The sequence below is a fragment of the Genypterus blacodes genome, unplaced genomic scaffold (genome assembly GCF_046128005.1).
Source record: "Genypterus blacodes isolate CSIRO-AG114 ecotype Tasmania unplaced genomic scaffold, CSIRO-AGI_Gbla_v1 ptg000064l_1, whole genome shotgun sequence".
Taxonomy (NCBI): Eukaryota; Metazoa; Chordata; class Actinopteri; order Ophidiiformes; family Ophidiidae; genus Genypterus; species Genypterus blacodes.
This window is the reverse complement of record NW_027466876.1, coordinates 2,263,034-2,277,677: the sequence shown is the minus strand read 5'-3', so window position 1 is coordinate 2,277,677 and position 14,644 is coordinate 2,263,034. Positions and strand designations below refer to the sequence as shown.

General features: G+C 41.1%; 3 protein-coding genes across 5 annotated transcripts in view; 1 reads left to right on the top strand and 2 right to left on the bottom strand.

Annotated features, from left to right (window-relative positions):
- Positions 1–4,141, bottom strand: part of rngtt (RNA guanylyltransferase and 5'-phosphatase) — a 58,216-nt gene extending 54,075 nt beyond the window's left edge. The window contains exons 1-4 of the mRNA XM_076154939.1: positions 3,710–4,141; positions 2,179–2,288; positions 1,982–2,085; positions 1,789–1,877 (exon numbers count right to left, since the gene is read on the bottom strand). Of these exons, the coding sequence (XP_076011054.1) occupies positions 1,789–1,877; positions 1,982–2,085; positions 2,179–2,288; positions 3,710–3,773 (367 nt within the window). The 5' untranslated portion in view covers positions 3,774–4,141. The remainder of the gene's footprint in view (positions 1–1,788; positions 1,878–1,981; positions 2,086–2,178; positions 2,289–3,709) is intronic.
- An 890-nt stretch (positions 4,142–5,031) lies between these two features.
- Positions 5,032–12,679, bottom strand: LOC143004085 (interleukin-6 receptor subunit beta-like). Of its 2 annotated transcripts, none has more exons than XM_076154937.1 (15): positions 12,592–12,679; positions 10,546–10,815; positions 10,318–10,444; positions 10,072–10,238; positions 9,864–9,973; positions 9,283–9,442; positions 8,661–8,743; positions 8,165–8,372; positions 7,913–8,077; positions 7,391–7,492; positions 7,159–7,299; positions 6,909–7,049; positions 6,587–6,671; positions 6,389–6,476; positions 5,032–6,266 (listed from the first exon to the last, which is right to left on the bottom strand). In XM_076154937.1, the coding sequence occupies exons 1-15, from the start codon at positions 12,620–12,622 to the stop codon at positions 5,838–5,840; spliced, it is 2,307 nt and encodes a 768-aa protein (XP_076011052.1). In that variant the 5' UTR covers positions 12,623–12,679; the 3' UTR covers positions 5,032–5,837. The 2 variants fall into 2 exon arrangements, with proteins under 2 accessions (XP_076011052.1, XP_076011051.1); XM_076154936.1 differs by lacking the exon at positions 12,592–12,679 and adding an exon at positions 11,626–12,212.
- Positions 12,680–12,690: 11 nt separating this feature from the next.
- rdh14b (retinol dehydrogenase 14b) lies at positions 12,691–14,432 on the top strand. 2 transcript variants are annotated; one of them, XM_076154941.1, is made up of 2 exons: positions 12,691–13,044; positions 13,643–14,432. In XM_076154941.1, exons 1-2 carry the CDS (start codon positions 12,691–12,693, stop codon positions 14,255–14,257), a joined length of 969 nt encoding a protein of 322 aa, XP_076011056.1. In that variant the 3' UTR covers positions 14,258–14,432. The 2 variants fall into 2 exon arrangements, with proteins under 2 accessions (XP_076011056.1, XP_076011055.1); XM_076154940.1 differs by having other exon boundaries at positions 13,640–14,432.
- Positions 14,433–14,644: the final 212 nt, after the last annotated feature.

Genomic DNA, 14,644 nt, shown 5'->3' with positions numbered 1-14,644 from the left:
AACAAAGACTACTTGTTGAGAGAAGCCACCTTCAACTGTACTAAATGCTTCAATTAAGACATTTTTGTATTTTCCTAGTAAACCCTCACAAAACTTAATTCGCATAAAGATAAACAAATGTTCTACTTTGAAGATTTAAGGATGAAGAAGTTCAAATCTGTTTAAGTCGAGCATCATGTGCTGAGATTTATAGTATGTATATATAAAATCAATTATTTTAATTCAATAAAGACATGCCAGATTAAAGCTAAAAAGCCTGTTTGGATTTTATGAAACCTAAATGTGATCAACATACTTCACTTGTGCACTTGTTATTATTGTTATTTTTGATAAATTGCATGCAAATTCTTTAAAGACAGATGCAATGCTTACACTAAAAAGAAAATATGAATATCATCGGCCATTCCTTAAGTATCACAGAAGCAAAGAGAGAACCAGTTTAGTTTGAGGTTTTTATTATAAACCACAACACAAAGTGTAGATGAAAAAAAGAAAAGTAAACTCAACAAGTGACGGGAACGTCATCTGGGTCAATGTCTGTGATTGGTGGGACAGAATCTGACTGTTATCAATACACTTTGGAGTCAGCTTGGAGCTATTCTTCTTCCTATTGGTTCAGTTTCTGGTTTGATATCTGAATGTGTGAGATTGTCAGGCCAAAGCAGCTCAGGTTCCACAGTGCACAATGCATCCACAGTCATGATCATGGCCAAAACACTTCATCACACCCAATGGTCTACTGTTACCATCCTTTATTTCTAACTGGATGACAGCAGTCATCCCTCTCCTAAGACTTCCAGGTGAGTGCACATTCTCAGGTTCTTCACTTCTTAGAAAAGTCTTGTGATTCACTTTTGATGTGTCACTTTATCTCGTGTAGCCGCCTATTAGTGTTGCCTTCTTACAGAAACAACTCTTGTGTTTCTTGGGCTCATGCAGTTAAAGGCAAGATGAGGAGGATGGATGACAGACAGGGGCTGGAGACAGGCCTGGAAATGTTCCTGCTGTCCCGTTTGTTTTTCAGTCCTTTGGAATTTCCATAAACTGAAGAACACGGACGTATGCGATACTACCTTGGAGGATGTGAAATGAACAGATCAGGTGGCTACTAGATGCGATAGACTTGGCATTGCGAGTCAAGTTAAAACGTGTCTAAAAAGTTTGTGAGTGTCAAGTGTGAGCTGTTGGAACATTTCGAGACTTTGAAACATTATTGTGGTTCAGCACTAAAGGGAAGCAGAAGAAATGTCCACATTGTTGTCACTACTTGGTTTCCTCATACTTCACCAAATCCTTCCCTGACAGATGGCCCCAGTGTCTCTTCTGCAGACAGTAGAGGCTCAATAGTGGCTTGTAGTGCCTGTTTTGTATGGATCCCTTCACTTTCTCAGACACAGTGTGGGTGTCACTATAGAGTCAAATCTAATATTTGGGAGGAAAGTACTACAACTGTAGAGAGACATCGAACCTCCAGCCATGTCATACTATGCTGATGAAAATAAGTGGCTTCTACACTCTCCCGGGGCTAACAGTAGGAGTTCAGGCTATGACAAGGACTGTAGCACAGGAAGAAGCGGCCATTCAAAAGCTGGTGAGTGAGTGTTTTACGTGAAGTGGCTACATTGAGAGGCAATCCAATCCCTCACCTGACATTTCCAACCTATAGCAGCATTGTGCTATGTAACAATGGGTTGTAAAAGTGTTACTGGAATGACACCTGAAGTGAACACAAATAATCTGTGACAAAACTACAAACTCAAGCAGGTATTAATACAATTTAGAACTTACCAATTAACTCTGTGGGATTCTTCTCCATGAAGTGTTCGCACAGCCGGATGAACATGGCAGTAGTGTCCGTCGAAGGGCATTCTCCGTGTCTAAAACAACATGGAAGAACTTTAGATTCTCGACGTGCTCAATATTTGGCATGTTCCACCTCGCTGTCAATTACGTCTGTTGCTGACAGTGAAATCAGTCATACCCTTTGCATTGAAGTTTCACATATTTGATGCCTTCTTTTTCAATGTCGTTGCGGTCATAGAAGCGAGTAGTGTTCGTCAAATCCAAAAGCAAACCCATTTTCACCTGAGACAGAAAAGGCAAAGTGTCACAAGGGAATTCCATTTTCAAACCAACTCACTTGGCTAGTTATGTCTGAATCTTTCCGGGATTCCTTACCTTCAAACTTTTCAAATAGTTTGACAGCATGCTTGGGTGAAACCTATTCTCCTCTGCTACTTGGTCATCATATCTGGGACCCAACATTGTTTTCATCGGCAAGAATTTACCTAAAAAAAGGGGAAGAGAAATAAAAGGAAAACAAACAATGATGAGTTGATGGTTCACTAGTATCAAAGCATTACGTTATGAAGGGGTTAACTTCTTCCTCACAAGCCTGATTGTATCCTTATTCATTTCAGTAACTTCTGCGATATCATATCACTAAGGTAACATCATCAACTACAGGGCATTCAGACTTGCAGACCAAACAATTCAGATTTAGCTTTTGTATCAGTATTAATCCATATTTACAATCATTACATAGTAATAATCTTGAATTGAACAATGCCAAAGACATTTATATTGCGAAAAATCTACATCACTTAAGCTACAAACTGGTAGTAGACAAACGTGTTGATGCCTATTTGTTAAAATGCAGACGTAAATCTCTCCACGTAGTCATATTTTAATCCAGAAAATCATCTAATCTTCTGTCACTTTTAGAAATATACTGCTGACAGATGGTGAACGAACACACACACACACACACACACTTTGGCACATGTATCTCACAAATCCCTGAACAAATCACATTCCTGGGTTTACAAGCACACTACACTACACTACACACAAGGCAACAACAGAAGTTAACAGGACGTGAAACCAGTGAAAATGTACATGACTATTATCAACTATTTACTGCTCGTCCATACATCTGTAACACAATTCAGTTTAGTGTCGTTACTTATTACAGATCTTGATCATGACACTGCTGGTCATCTTGAGAGCAAATACACCTGAAACTAATCAAACCCACATGTGTCCTAATTAACATAAACAGCTAACAGGTGTGAGTGTGAGTGTGACCCCCTGGGCTCTTTAGCTGGCTTGAAGTCTTGGCAATACCAATGTAAATCTTGTTCATAACGTTACAATAATCCAAACAATAGTGTTATTTATTATTAATAACACTTATCATCCCGCTGAAATGACGTTTAGCTCATAGCATCACTAACCTTGCGTTTGTTTTGACACGTGATGCGGCAGATAGCAACAACACTCATGCTGACTGACCTAGCAGCCGTTTGTGTTCCGTAACGAATACAAGCAAGCAACTGGAGTCTCGCAAACACTTCTTTTCATTTTAAACCGAGTAACTTGTGGATTTTAAAATGGGCAATGAATGTTGAGAAACTCGCTGTGAACATCGTGTTAGCCAGTTAGCACAGCTTGCTAAGTAGCGCCACACCAGATTCCCCATTCGAGCATTCAAACTGTTTACTTTTGTATGGAATTACTGAAGAGACATTCAATAGAACACTGGGCTACATATTCCAACTTGTACCATCGTATATAGTCGGTATGTTAGTTAGTTGTAACATTTCGGAGATAACACGTTGAGCCAGTAAATTGGGGGACAAGTTCGGACGTAGCGTTGCATTGTAGCTTTGTAGAAAGTAAGCTTGTTTACTCCGCTCTTTTCTCTCACCTGCTACGGGTTGTCCTCTCCTGGGGCAGTTCCTCCATCGCGGAGGGGGTCCGGTGTGTGACATGTTGTGCGTTTGTTTCTGTTGCAGTGACTCGCTGTTCAGTAGCGTTAGCCTCTCTCCCGCTCAGAGACGGCACAGACCCGGGGGTGCCGAACAACGACGCACCGCGGATTCAGGGCCTTTTAGCTCCAAGCCCAGATAGAATCATCCAACAACTTTGAGCCCAGTCAACCTTTTGATAGGCCGGTAAACCTTTGCTCTAACCATAGGTTGTCACGATTATCAGAGTTCCAGCAGCCCAGAAACGACGTTGTTTTAAGTCTATTTTCCTTAAATCCTGGTCATAACGTCATTGCAGTTCATAAACAAACTAGCAGGCATTAGCTAAAGCAGCTAGCCTTCTACTTCTTCAGGTTGTTGGTATGTCTGCAGTAAAGACGTCAACCGGCGTAACACTGCCACCTATTGGTTTATATGAAAAGTACACAACCAATACTTTCCAAATTTACATGCAACACGCGTCTTCCTTCCTCTTTACAATAAATGTCACTTCTTGACAACCCGCACGACGAAACTAGATAACTGTCCCTTAAAAAACTAAATTACAAAATCAAGAATACAGTAAAAATAACAGTTTCTTATTACAGTTTCAGACTCTAATAAACCTAAATAGACAATAGTGATATCATTAGACTACTTAAATAACAAGAGTGATGACATCCAAAACAAGAAATGTTTGATGTCATCCAAAGACACTGGTAATTTAGATAATGGTAAATGGATGGTAATTATATAACACTTAAAAGACCTCATATTCATATTCGAAAGTACTGCAATAAAGGTAGGCTCTGACATGTAGGTCTACATGATGTCATACAAATTAGAAATTGAGTTGAGGTGGGAGATGGTTGTTACCGCCATTACTGAGTCTATTATCAAATAATATAGACTATCATTCTGTTATAAAAGATGCAGCATAAATTCCTCCTGGATTTGTGTGCATGTGGAGGATCTGGATGATGGTACCAATGTCTTAAAATTCAGGGGAACTTGTGTTTTCTCTCAACACAGCAGCTCTGTGCACTCACACCGCAGGCATCTCTGCATCTCTGACGCAAAGGAATGATTTGACAGAAAATACCATATCATGTTACCTTTCATCTTAAATGATAATGACTTCAAGTAAAATGAAATCATGCAAACTAGTGAGGTGGAATATGCCATTTTCTTAAGTTCAGTTATAGTCATTGAAATGCTGCTGAGATATGCAGTAAGTTGTAGTGCTGTAACAAAAGATACACCTTTACTGAGTAATTCCCCATGTTCATTAGACTATTTTATTTGTTATAAGTTAAACACCACCGTTTCTCCTTCCTCTGTTACGCAACAAGACATTTCCTCTGAGGGTTTACCTTCCTCATTTTCTGGCCCCTCAACCCTCTTCTTCACATGTCAGTGGCTTGTTTCCACTGCAATGCAACCTGTGATCATGCAATATATCTGTGTGCTCAGTGGAATAAATATAATTCATTGTCAACATGTACAACTGTAATTCTATATCATCATGGGCCTGTGGTGCCATCTATTATTGTCACGCAGTAAAAGAAAAACTTAGTGCTAAAAGTCAGTATCAACTCAATGCAAGGAAAAAGTCTCAAAAATGTCTTGATTATTCAGCTTCCCAGGGTTCCTCACACATTTTCAGTCTTGACCTTGGAAGATCATTCCTTTTTTCTTCAGATTTTTGCCCAATCTCAGTCTTAATCCAGGTTTATTCCCAACCTCAAACAATTTTCTAACTTTTAAAAGTTCTTGAAAGTGATCCATTCCAAAATCCCCTCCTGACATATGAGTCCCTACATTTTCCGAATTATTCCAAACTTTTGAATGTTACTTGTGCCCTTTCAGGGTTTATCTTGAAATTCTGTTCCTATTCACAATGTTAAGCTACATTAATTATTAGTAGACAGTATGGAAATAGACAGTTATTCCAATTACTGTACACAGTTTGTAATTATATGCCTACTAAAACACTCAGGACCATTATCATAACACCATAATAAATAACAAGAAGGATGACATCACATAAACAGAGAAATGGTGATTCACTGCTTTTTGACCTTTTCTTCACCGTGTCTGACCCTGTTGAAACATATCCAAAGTCACATAAACAGCCATGGGTGCTGTCTTGTCTTGCTGTCTTGTTATGTGCTTACACGGTTTATTGGTCGTCGGGGCAGGCAGTTCCACAGAGCTCTGCTGTCGATATGGTCTGTGAAAATCATTCTGGGAAGTCAAGAGTACCGTGGTTTCTCCGAAAGATGATTGCGCTGTCTGTACAGGCTCAGTCGGTCTCTCCTGCGTTGGGTCTGGAGCAAGAATGTTGTCTGAGTGGGTGTTTTTGTCTGCTTGATCGCTGGTTGGGCGGGGGTGTGGATTGCCGTTGCAGTCTGTAGCTGGCACAGCAGTGGGCGATGTCAGTGTGTGGTCCTTGCAAGGGTAAACCCTCTCACAGATGGTGTCGCTTTCAGCAGGAACGCAAAATGGCTGGAAGCTCTGCAAGCAAATATCAACATGCACGCACATATGCAGAGAGAGTCAAGCCCAAAGATGAAAAAGTTTGCACTCCCTCAGTTGTGTGAATGTGGGTGCAATTCCTTGCTGTATCGGTGTTTCACCTTTTGATGATGATGAATGGGGGACCGCCACAGCGCCACAGAGCTGACGCCAGGGTCCGGCACCGCTTTCTCCCAGAATTTCTTCCACCTTAATAAAAAAAAGCAGAGGATCACAACTCTTTGGTGTTGTCATAGAGTCCCGACCACTTTTGTATTGTTGTAGCGTTGAACCCGAACTCGTAAAACACCAGAACTTACAGAACAACGCAGCTCAATCCGAGCACCAGCACCAGGACTGTTGCGATGCTTCCGCAGATAATGAGTGCTGCGACGAGATCGGGATCTGTGAAATGATTTATGAATTGACCCAGCTCACCAAAATTGTGAAATACATGTCTGGTACTCTTGTATTATCAAATGACTTAGGAGTCTAGTAGGAGAGTTACTCAACATGTGGTTTTGATGAGTAATATCAGTTGTTATGATGAAGGGGATTTCGTGTACTACTCCTGTGCTATTCAAAGGTAATGACTCAGTAGTGTTGTCTTATGTTAATGAGGAGCCCTTACAGAACACTCACCAAATCTTGTGGTTCCAAAGTACCTGTTAACACTCCTGGAATTTCCAGTAAGAGCACTGGCACTGATGGAGACAATGTACTGGGTGTTTGGTTTCAGATTTACCAGCCAGACGCTCCGATTTGTGCTATCTAAGGTGACATCTGGGAAGAAACCAATCACAACACGCCATGTCAAAATTGAATTAACGTCTTCAACCCGTTACACTGATCATCTTAAGTGGAATTCAAACAATGTTGTATTGTAGCTTACTGAGCTGCAGGCCATTTGGTGTCCCGTAGAAGACTGTGTAGTTGACAACCGCGCCGCTGCATGGCTTCTGTGAATCCACAGTCCAGCTCACGAGGGCGCGTTTGTCCTTGGCTGTGACGTCGATGGAGACACTCCCTGGGTCTGCAAGGAGGTGTCACGTCTTTAAAATCAGTTGTATCAAAAATAAAACAATTGGTTTAAGAAAAGACATTCTGAAGAGCTGATGACATACATCCCATTCTGGAGCAGATCTCCCGGGCTTGTGTACCATTTCCTGTAGTGTCATGGAGGATTGGGGTTACTGTTATGTTGTATGGTGTATAATCCAGGAGATCTGTAGAAAAGGAAAGAATATAAATAGAAACAGTTGTATGTGCACTTGTAGTTCTGCTACTGCTCAGGTTTATGCACACAGAGAGAGAGGGAGAGAGAGTTCTACAAAATCCCCCCCCCCCCCTTTTTTAGGATGACGTTAAACCTCTCTGACTAATGCATTGCCTAGAAGCTTTTAAGTCAAATTTTCACCAGTGCATCCATCAAAAGCTGTTTATCTCTACACCCATTAAGGCAATTGGAGACAAGACACAAATTGATCTGGTGGACAAACACGTCAAGTCATAGCCTTAAATCAGCGTGTTGTTCATCATGGCTTGGATTCCACCCACAAGCCTCATCTTTCCATCTGTATGAATGTGCTTTAAGTGTTTGTATTACATCATTTCTATCCACTATAAGAGTTTTATAATCTACTTACCCAACAATGTCACATAAGTGTATTTGCTTTCCTTCCAAAAGTATTCAACCCCATCGTGGGTCCAGTCAATCACGTAACCACTGACAGGTTGAAGAGGAGCCTCCCAGCGGACCAGAATATCACCTTCCATCGATAAGGTCTGGATGTCACTAACTTGGGACAGGTCTGCACATAGAAATACATAAATATGATTTTTTTTTTACAAAGTGAAGAGGCAAGCTGAGGCTAGAAAAAAAAGCAAAAAGCACTCACTCTCTCCAATGGCTGGGATGTAAACAGAGTCCTCTACAAGCTGTACTCCATTATGGAAGACTGTGAGAATGATTGTGTGGGCATCTTGGGTCACGTTAAAATCACAGGTTGGGGCACTGCAGGTTAGGATCCCGTGTTTGCCTCCTTTCCCGAGAGGTAAAGCTTCAATAGTGTAGCTAAAACTGCCTCGACATGCCGGTGGAATCTCCTGCATAGGAAGTTAGAAGCATTTAGGACCTGGAGTAATACAATGAAACATAAGGAAGAAGCATCCCTGACCACTGAAAACCATGCATCTATCTAACGGATATGGATTTTATTCTGATTCATATGATGAGAAGACTCTTCAGATCACAAAACTCTCTAATAATCCACTTGTTTATCTCATACACACGCTGTTTTTCAGAGATTTCGTAGATACATGGATTTCACAGGAGGTGTAATAATAATAAGAGGTTGATAAAACAACAAACAACAACAAATAAAGATTCCTTACCCTCCACATGGCACGGACATCTCTAAGCCCATTCTTGTCTGGCTCAGCTACCTTTCTCCACAGTTGCAGCTTGACATCACTCTCTGTAAAGCAGTGTCAGTGTGGTCTGATTAGATTACATAGGCACGTATTGGAGCATGACGAAAGCACAAGGAGGGAAACAAGACTGGAACTGAAACAAATAACATATTCTCGAGAACATGGTAGTCTTTCCAGGACATAAGGGAGAATCCCCTTTGTGAGCTTTTTACAGGGAGACATTCCATTGCAATGCGAATCCCAACTTGAATGAATTCTCTGAAAATGTGTCAACTTGGCCTGCGGTGAGCTTTATCACAACTGCAGCCGTGAGTCATGATTGTTGTAACTTCCAGCTGTCTTGTTTATCTGATTGATATCTATTGATATACCATATTTAAAAGGTGTACGTCTGCAATCCTGCCTAACTATCACAAAGAAGATTTGATTGCTGGGTAATTGTACTGGATTGCATGATATTGTACACGTTTATATAACAAATTCTTGTAAATGGTTCGTTAATTTCGTTTGTGTTTCTCAGCGTTGCAGTGATGTCACAGATCATCCACACAGGCACATTATAATACACATATAAGATGCTTACTGTTCAGATCGGTTAGAACCGTCTGTTCCTGGCTCCAGTCACTCCAGGGGGCCTTGCCTAAAGCACAGCGGGCTGATACTGTGTACTTCATGCAGGACCCAAGTTTGTCAATCATCACCTTTCTACTCCCTTGATGCGATGTATTAAGCACCTGGTTAGACTGGGTAATAAAGAAGAAAGTATGAGGTTATCGAAGATTCATTACTGGTTTGAAACATTTGCTTTCCCGTAAATTCTCTCAACTCCAGGGTTCTTTCATTTACATTATTGGACAAACAAAAGCAGACAAACTATTATTTTTAGTAATCAGTGATCACTCAATTAACCAACATTCATCAGCCACAGTGGGTCCTGCAACATTGGAGTGTAGGAGGGCAAATGCAGCAAATGTTACATGTTTCGCATCTTTGACAATTTTAGATTAGATTAGATTAGATTGAATTTGATTGTCATTGCGTATGTCACAGGTACAAGGAATGAAGTGCAGATTGCATCAAACCTGAAGCACATAAGCGATAATTTAATAATATACGGTACAGTGATTACGGTAGATAATCTATGATACAACAAGGGGAACATACCTTGTTGTGTTTGACTTGACAATGAAAGATCTCGCTTTCAAATGGTCTGTCCCATTCAACCAATAGAAGTGAGGAGAGGTTCAAACGTATCACAGGACGATTTATTTTGACTGAGGGGATGTAATCACAAATTGTCAACAAAAAAATTCAGCAATTCACAAAGTTAGAAGCACAAATAGATGAGTGATAGATTCTTTACATTACTTACATCTATCACGAGCAAGAAATTCATAAGGGTCAGAGGAAGTGTTCCATTCCTCAGTTTTAGCTCGAACGATGATGGAGTGTTTGCGGAAGAATGACACCGCCAAATCCCCGCTGCATGAGGTCGTGTCTGAGCTGCATATTTCTTTGGATCCATTATGCTCTAGTACACTGAAAGGAAAATGTGTTCAATTGAATCAATAATTCGGACATATTTCCAAGGAAGAACAAGGACAAAAATAAAACTCACCTTAAGCTGTAACTTATTTTCAATGAAGAAGTCGCTGCATGTTGCCAGCTGCACTTGATGAGGTCCGGAGTGCCGACTACAGTCTGATCTTTACATTGTACCAGGCAGGATATTTTGTTGGGTTTTGCTGTGGATGGAGAGCAAGGCAGGGTTTCATGTCGATTACTGCAGGCATACCACCATCATTATAGTGAGACAAGAATAAGAAGTACCAAAATGATTTCTTACAGTATGTTTTGATGGTGGTTCCTCCAAGGACTTGCTCAGTCAGAACACTGTGGCATTGCAGTACAGCACTGGGGTGTGTGAAATTCTTCAGTGACAAGATGGAATATGAGGAGTTGACAGTCTCTGACAAGCTTTCATCAATTTGTATGTTATTCAGTGTCCAGAATACGTTTCCACGAATGCAGGAGCTGTGGCATTCGATCTCGATGGCAGATCCCATTTCAATGTATTTGTCTTTGGGGACAACACTGCACCTCTTCCCACGCTGGCCTGCAGTGGATGATAGCAAAGCCAGGAATGAATACTAATGTGTCTTTATGATAATGCATCAGACAATTGTGTAACCCCCCTGGACTCTAAAGTCATTAGTTAATTAGTCAATAGTTTAGTTTAGATATATTTTGACTAATTTGAAGACAACTGAGTGTCCGGTGGATCCATTTACGAGCCGGGCAAGGGAAAGCCACCCGTACTCAACTCTGCTCCTCCCTGCCTTTTTGGGTGAAATATTACAGTCAGTATTGAAAACTAAACATGCACAAACGAATCGAGCCGTAGCCTCTCCTCTGAATAATTTCCCCCTCAGGCTCAGGTGCCTGAGAAAAATTAGATTAGAAAGATGTATCTGCCTCCAGTTTGTCAAAAGCTTTTGGGAGTTGCCAGGTAATTTCATGGATTATTTTTCAGTGTCTCTCCAGTTTATAAGGAACATTGTTGCAGTTCTTAAATGCAGGAATATAGATACTGATTGGGGGGGAGTCTGATAGAATAGAAAGTATAGTAAATAACTACTGATAGAATAAGACACCTCATTAGGTTGAGCTAGAGCATCAGTTAAATCATCATGCAGTGTTAAAGCAGTACAGGATAAAGGATAGTACACTGCAAACAAGGGAGCATAATAACAATAATCATATATAATATAGATTATAATCTTTGTGGCTCTTGAACGATTGAATATTTTAGATAGAAACCAAAACCAAACTCAAAGCTTTCCTATAACTCTGTTTACACAAAGTTCACCGCTCACCGCTCCTGTTAACATCACATATCTTCTACCACAAAAAAAGGCTGACTTACCCTCACAAAAAGCTGGAATCACAAGCAGAATGCACAGGATGGAAAGTGAAGACATTATTTCATCTACTATGTTAAAAGCACACAGTCGACTCCTTTGGAAATGAGTTTACGAATCCGAATATTAAAGGTTGAGCTGCGTCTCCAGGTGCTTAAATACGCAAGCGAAAACTGTTAAAGTACTGTTGACTTTATCCGCAATCGCAGGTTATACACATTAATCTACATCACTCTACATAACTACACAACACTGTGCTCTCTCTCCCACTGACACTTCGGTATAGCCAACAGATAACAGGAACTGAGGCAAACGCAGAAACAAGCCAGGGAGGGATATTACCCAACTGCAGAGACACGAAGCGAAGAGGAAGTGAGTCTGTCCATCATCTCCGTTTGGCTGATTTACGCCACTTGAAAGCTGTTCGCGCATTTGATATCATTTCCATATTTAAATTGAATTAAATTACCAAATGGTATGCGCAACACAAGTTAGGGTCAGGTGCTGAACAAGTGTGCAGACTACTCTTCAGCTTTCATCTTTTTTTAAGAGTACCAAAACATTTCGACTTTGTCAAACGATGGGTGTAGCAGGATGGATAGATTTATTATTATTATTAGTAGTAGTATTAGTATTAGTATTAGTATTATTATTATTATTATTATCATCATCATCATTATACAATACACCATTTAAAACTCAAACCTAACAATTATGATTTGCATTTCTAAAAGTAAAACTTTTGGATACAGGTGTACCCCTACACGCAGCTTTAGCACAGCGTATTGATCATTTGCGGAAATTCACCGGAAGTACCCACACATGTAGCTACCGTTAGCTTCCTAGCATAAATTAAGTGAAAAAAATTCCAATAAACATAACATTAGTTCGCCGAGTTACTTTTCCACGTTTATTTTATTTTGATAATTTATGACTCGTACACACACAAAAAAAACCTGTAGTTGTCTTACCAATCTTCGCCTGAAGTATTTCCGGGATCATTTTGCAACGGGGCACAATTCACTCGTGACACCCCGTGTTGTTATTGACCCTGCTGACCGGGCACCGTTATGTACATAGCGGTGTTCGTCGCTGCGGCTGTTGGCGGTGGGATTCTGCTCGTTTTGCGCCGTTTGTTTCCCCAGCAGGAAGCCGTAAAGCTGCTCCGGTACCCCATCGACATGATGCAGGGGAAGACGGTCATTGTGACCGGGGCTAACAGCGGGATAGGGAAGGCCGTGGCCGGGGAGCTGCTCAAACTCCAGGCCCGTGTCATCATGGCCTGTCGGGACCTGGAGAGCGCCGAGGAGGCAGCTAGGGACATCAAGGAACACGCGGGACCAGATCAGGGTCAGGTGGTCATCAAACACCTGGACCTGGCTTCACTTGGATCAGTCCGCAGATTTTGTACAGAAATTAAAGAGGTACGACTGTGGATTGATATTATTTGTTATACTGCCTTGTCAACAACGTAGCTTTCTGTCTAGTTCATTCCTTTTAGTACAATACAATGCAACACAAAGCAGAGTGCTGCCATCAAAGTATATTTGTCTCCGGATAGTTACTTTACGTGCTCCACCTAGAGCTGTTAACACATTTGTTGTCCTCTTACTCCATTAGTAACACAACGTAGCTACTTCTGTACCAATAACTTCCAAGCAATGAGCTCAAAAAAGCAACTGATGCACAAATTTGCCTATTTTACTGACACAAACCACATGTAAGAAAACACACATATTAAACGTCTTGATTAAGGAAAGAATATGGCTCTGATGCATTCAGGTGTACAAGAGAATCAGAAAGCACAGTATTGGCTTCCAGGTATTCTCATTATTCTCATTATTATTATTATTATTATTATTATTATTATTATTAGTCCCTGGGCTGAATAGACTGTTTTTTTTTTAGTTAATATAAAATTGTGAAATATAAGGTCTTTCTGTGACTGAAAATACAATATTTATGTATGATTCCACCTGAATTTGTTGCTAAACGCTTCACGTCTCTGTGTCGTGTCAGGAGGAGTCCAAGATAGACGTACTCATCAACAACGCAGGCATCTACCAGTGTCCCTACACCAAGACGGAGGACGGCTTTGAGATGCAGCTGGGCGTGAATCACCTGGGTCACTTCCTCATCACAAACCTGCTGCTGGACCTCCTGAAGGCATCCGCACCGGGCCGCATCGTGGTCGTCTCATCCAAGCTTTACAAGTACGGCCACGTCAACTTTGATGACCTGAATAGCGAAAATAACTACGATAAAGCTTTCTGCTACAGTCAGAGTAAGCTGGCCAACCTGCTGTTCACACTGGAACTATCTCAGCGGCTGGAGGGCTCGGGGGTGACGGTCAACGCTCTCACCCCGGGGATCGTGAGGACCAGACTAGGACGGCACGTTCCAATCCCATTCCTGGCTAAGCCCCTGTTCGGCCTCGCCTCGCTGGTCTTTTTTAAGAGTCCTCTGGAGGGGGCCCAGACTCCACTTTACCTGGCCTGCTCCCCTGAGGTGGATGGAGTGTCGGGGAAGTGTTTCGCCAACTGTAAAGAGGAAGAACTGATGGCCAAAGCCACAGATGACCAAGCAGCTAAGCAACTGTGGGAAGTGAGCAAGAGAATGGTTGGTCTCACAGACTGATGGCAGTCCCAAGCTGTGGACAGGACTTTTGACAGGAATATTATTGATGAAAGGCAACATTGGGAAAAATGTCATTATCCCCATGGAATCTATTGAAGTATAATAGGAAGTGATGTTGTTCCTGTCCTTAGAACTACATGTGTATATTATGGCGCAATAATGACAACATTGACATTTTTACTTGACAAAAATGGTTAAAAGAAATTGAATAAATAGATCCATGTCTGTTATGAGGATGAAATCATTAAACAATTTCCTGAATCATAAGCACAATATTGTTGATTGTTGTTGGATTTAACCTGATTTTCTCTTGAAATCGATTGTTAAGCAGCAGATGCAATTTCTTTTTAAATCCAGCAGAGGGCAATCACAGCTCTCCCAATGTCA

What these genes read in the sequence shown, in the direction of transcription:
- LOC143004085 (XM_076154936.1), bottom strand. Translation starts at nt 11,680, where the DNA reads ATGTCTTCACTTTCCATCCTGTGCATTCTGCTTGTGATTCCAGCTTTT. An exon ending in AAAATAAGTTACAGCTTAAG is followed by an intron (nt 10,239 to 10,317) that starts GTGAGTTTTATT and finishes TTTTCCTTTCAG; the next exon opens with TGTACTAGAGCATAATGGAT. An exon ending in CACTTATGTGACATTGTTGG is followed by an intron (nt 7,493 to 7,912) that starts GTAAGTAGATTA and finishes CCTTTTCTACAG; the next exon opens with ATCTCCTGGATTATACACCA.
- rdh14b (XM_076154940.1), top strand. Translation starts at nt 12,691, where the DNA reads ATGTACATAGCGGTGTTCGTCGCTGCGGCTGTTGGCGGTGGGATTCTG. An exon ending in TTTGTACAGAAATTAAAGAG is followed by an intron (nt 13,045 to 13,639) that starts GTACGACTGTGG and finishes GTGTCGTGTCAG; the next exon opens with GAGGAGTCCAAGATAGACGT.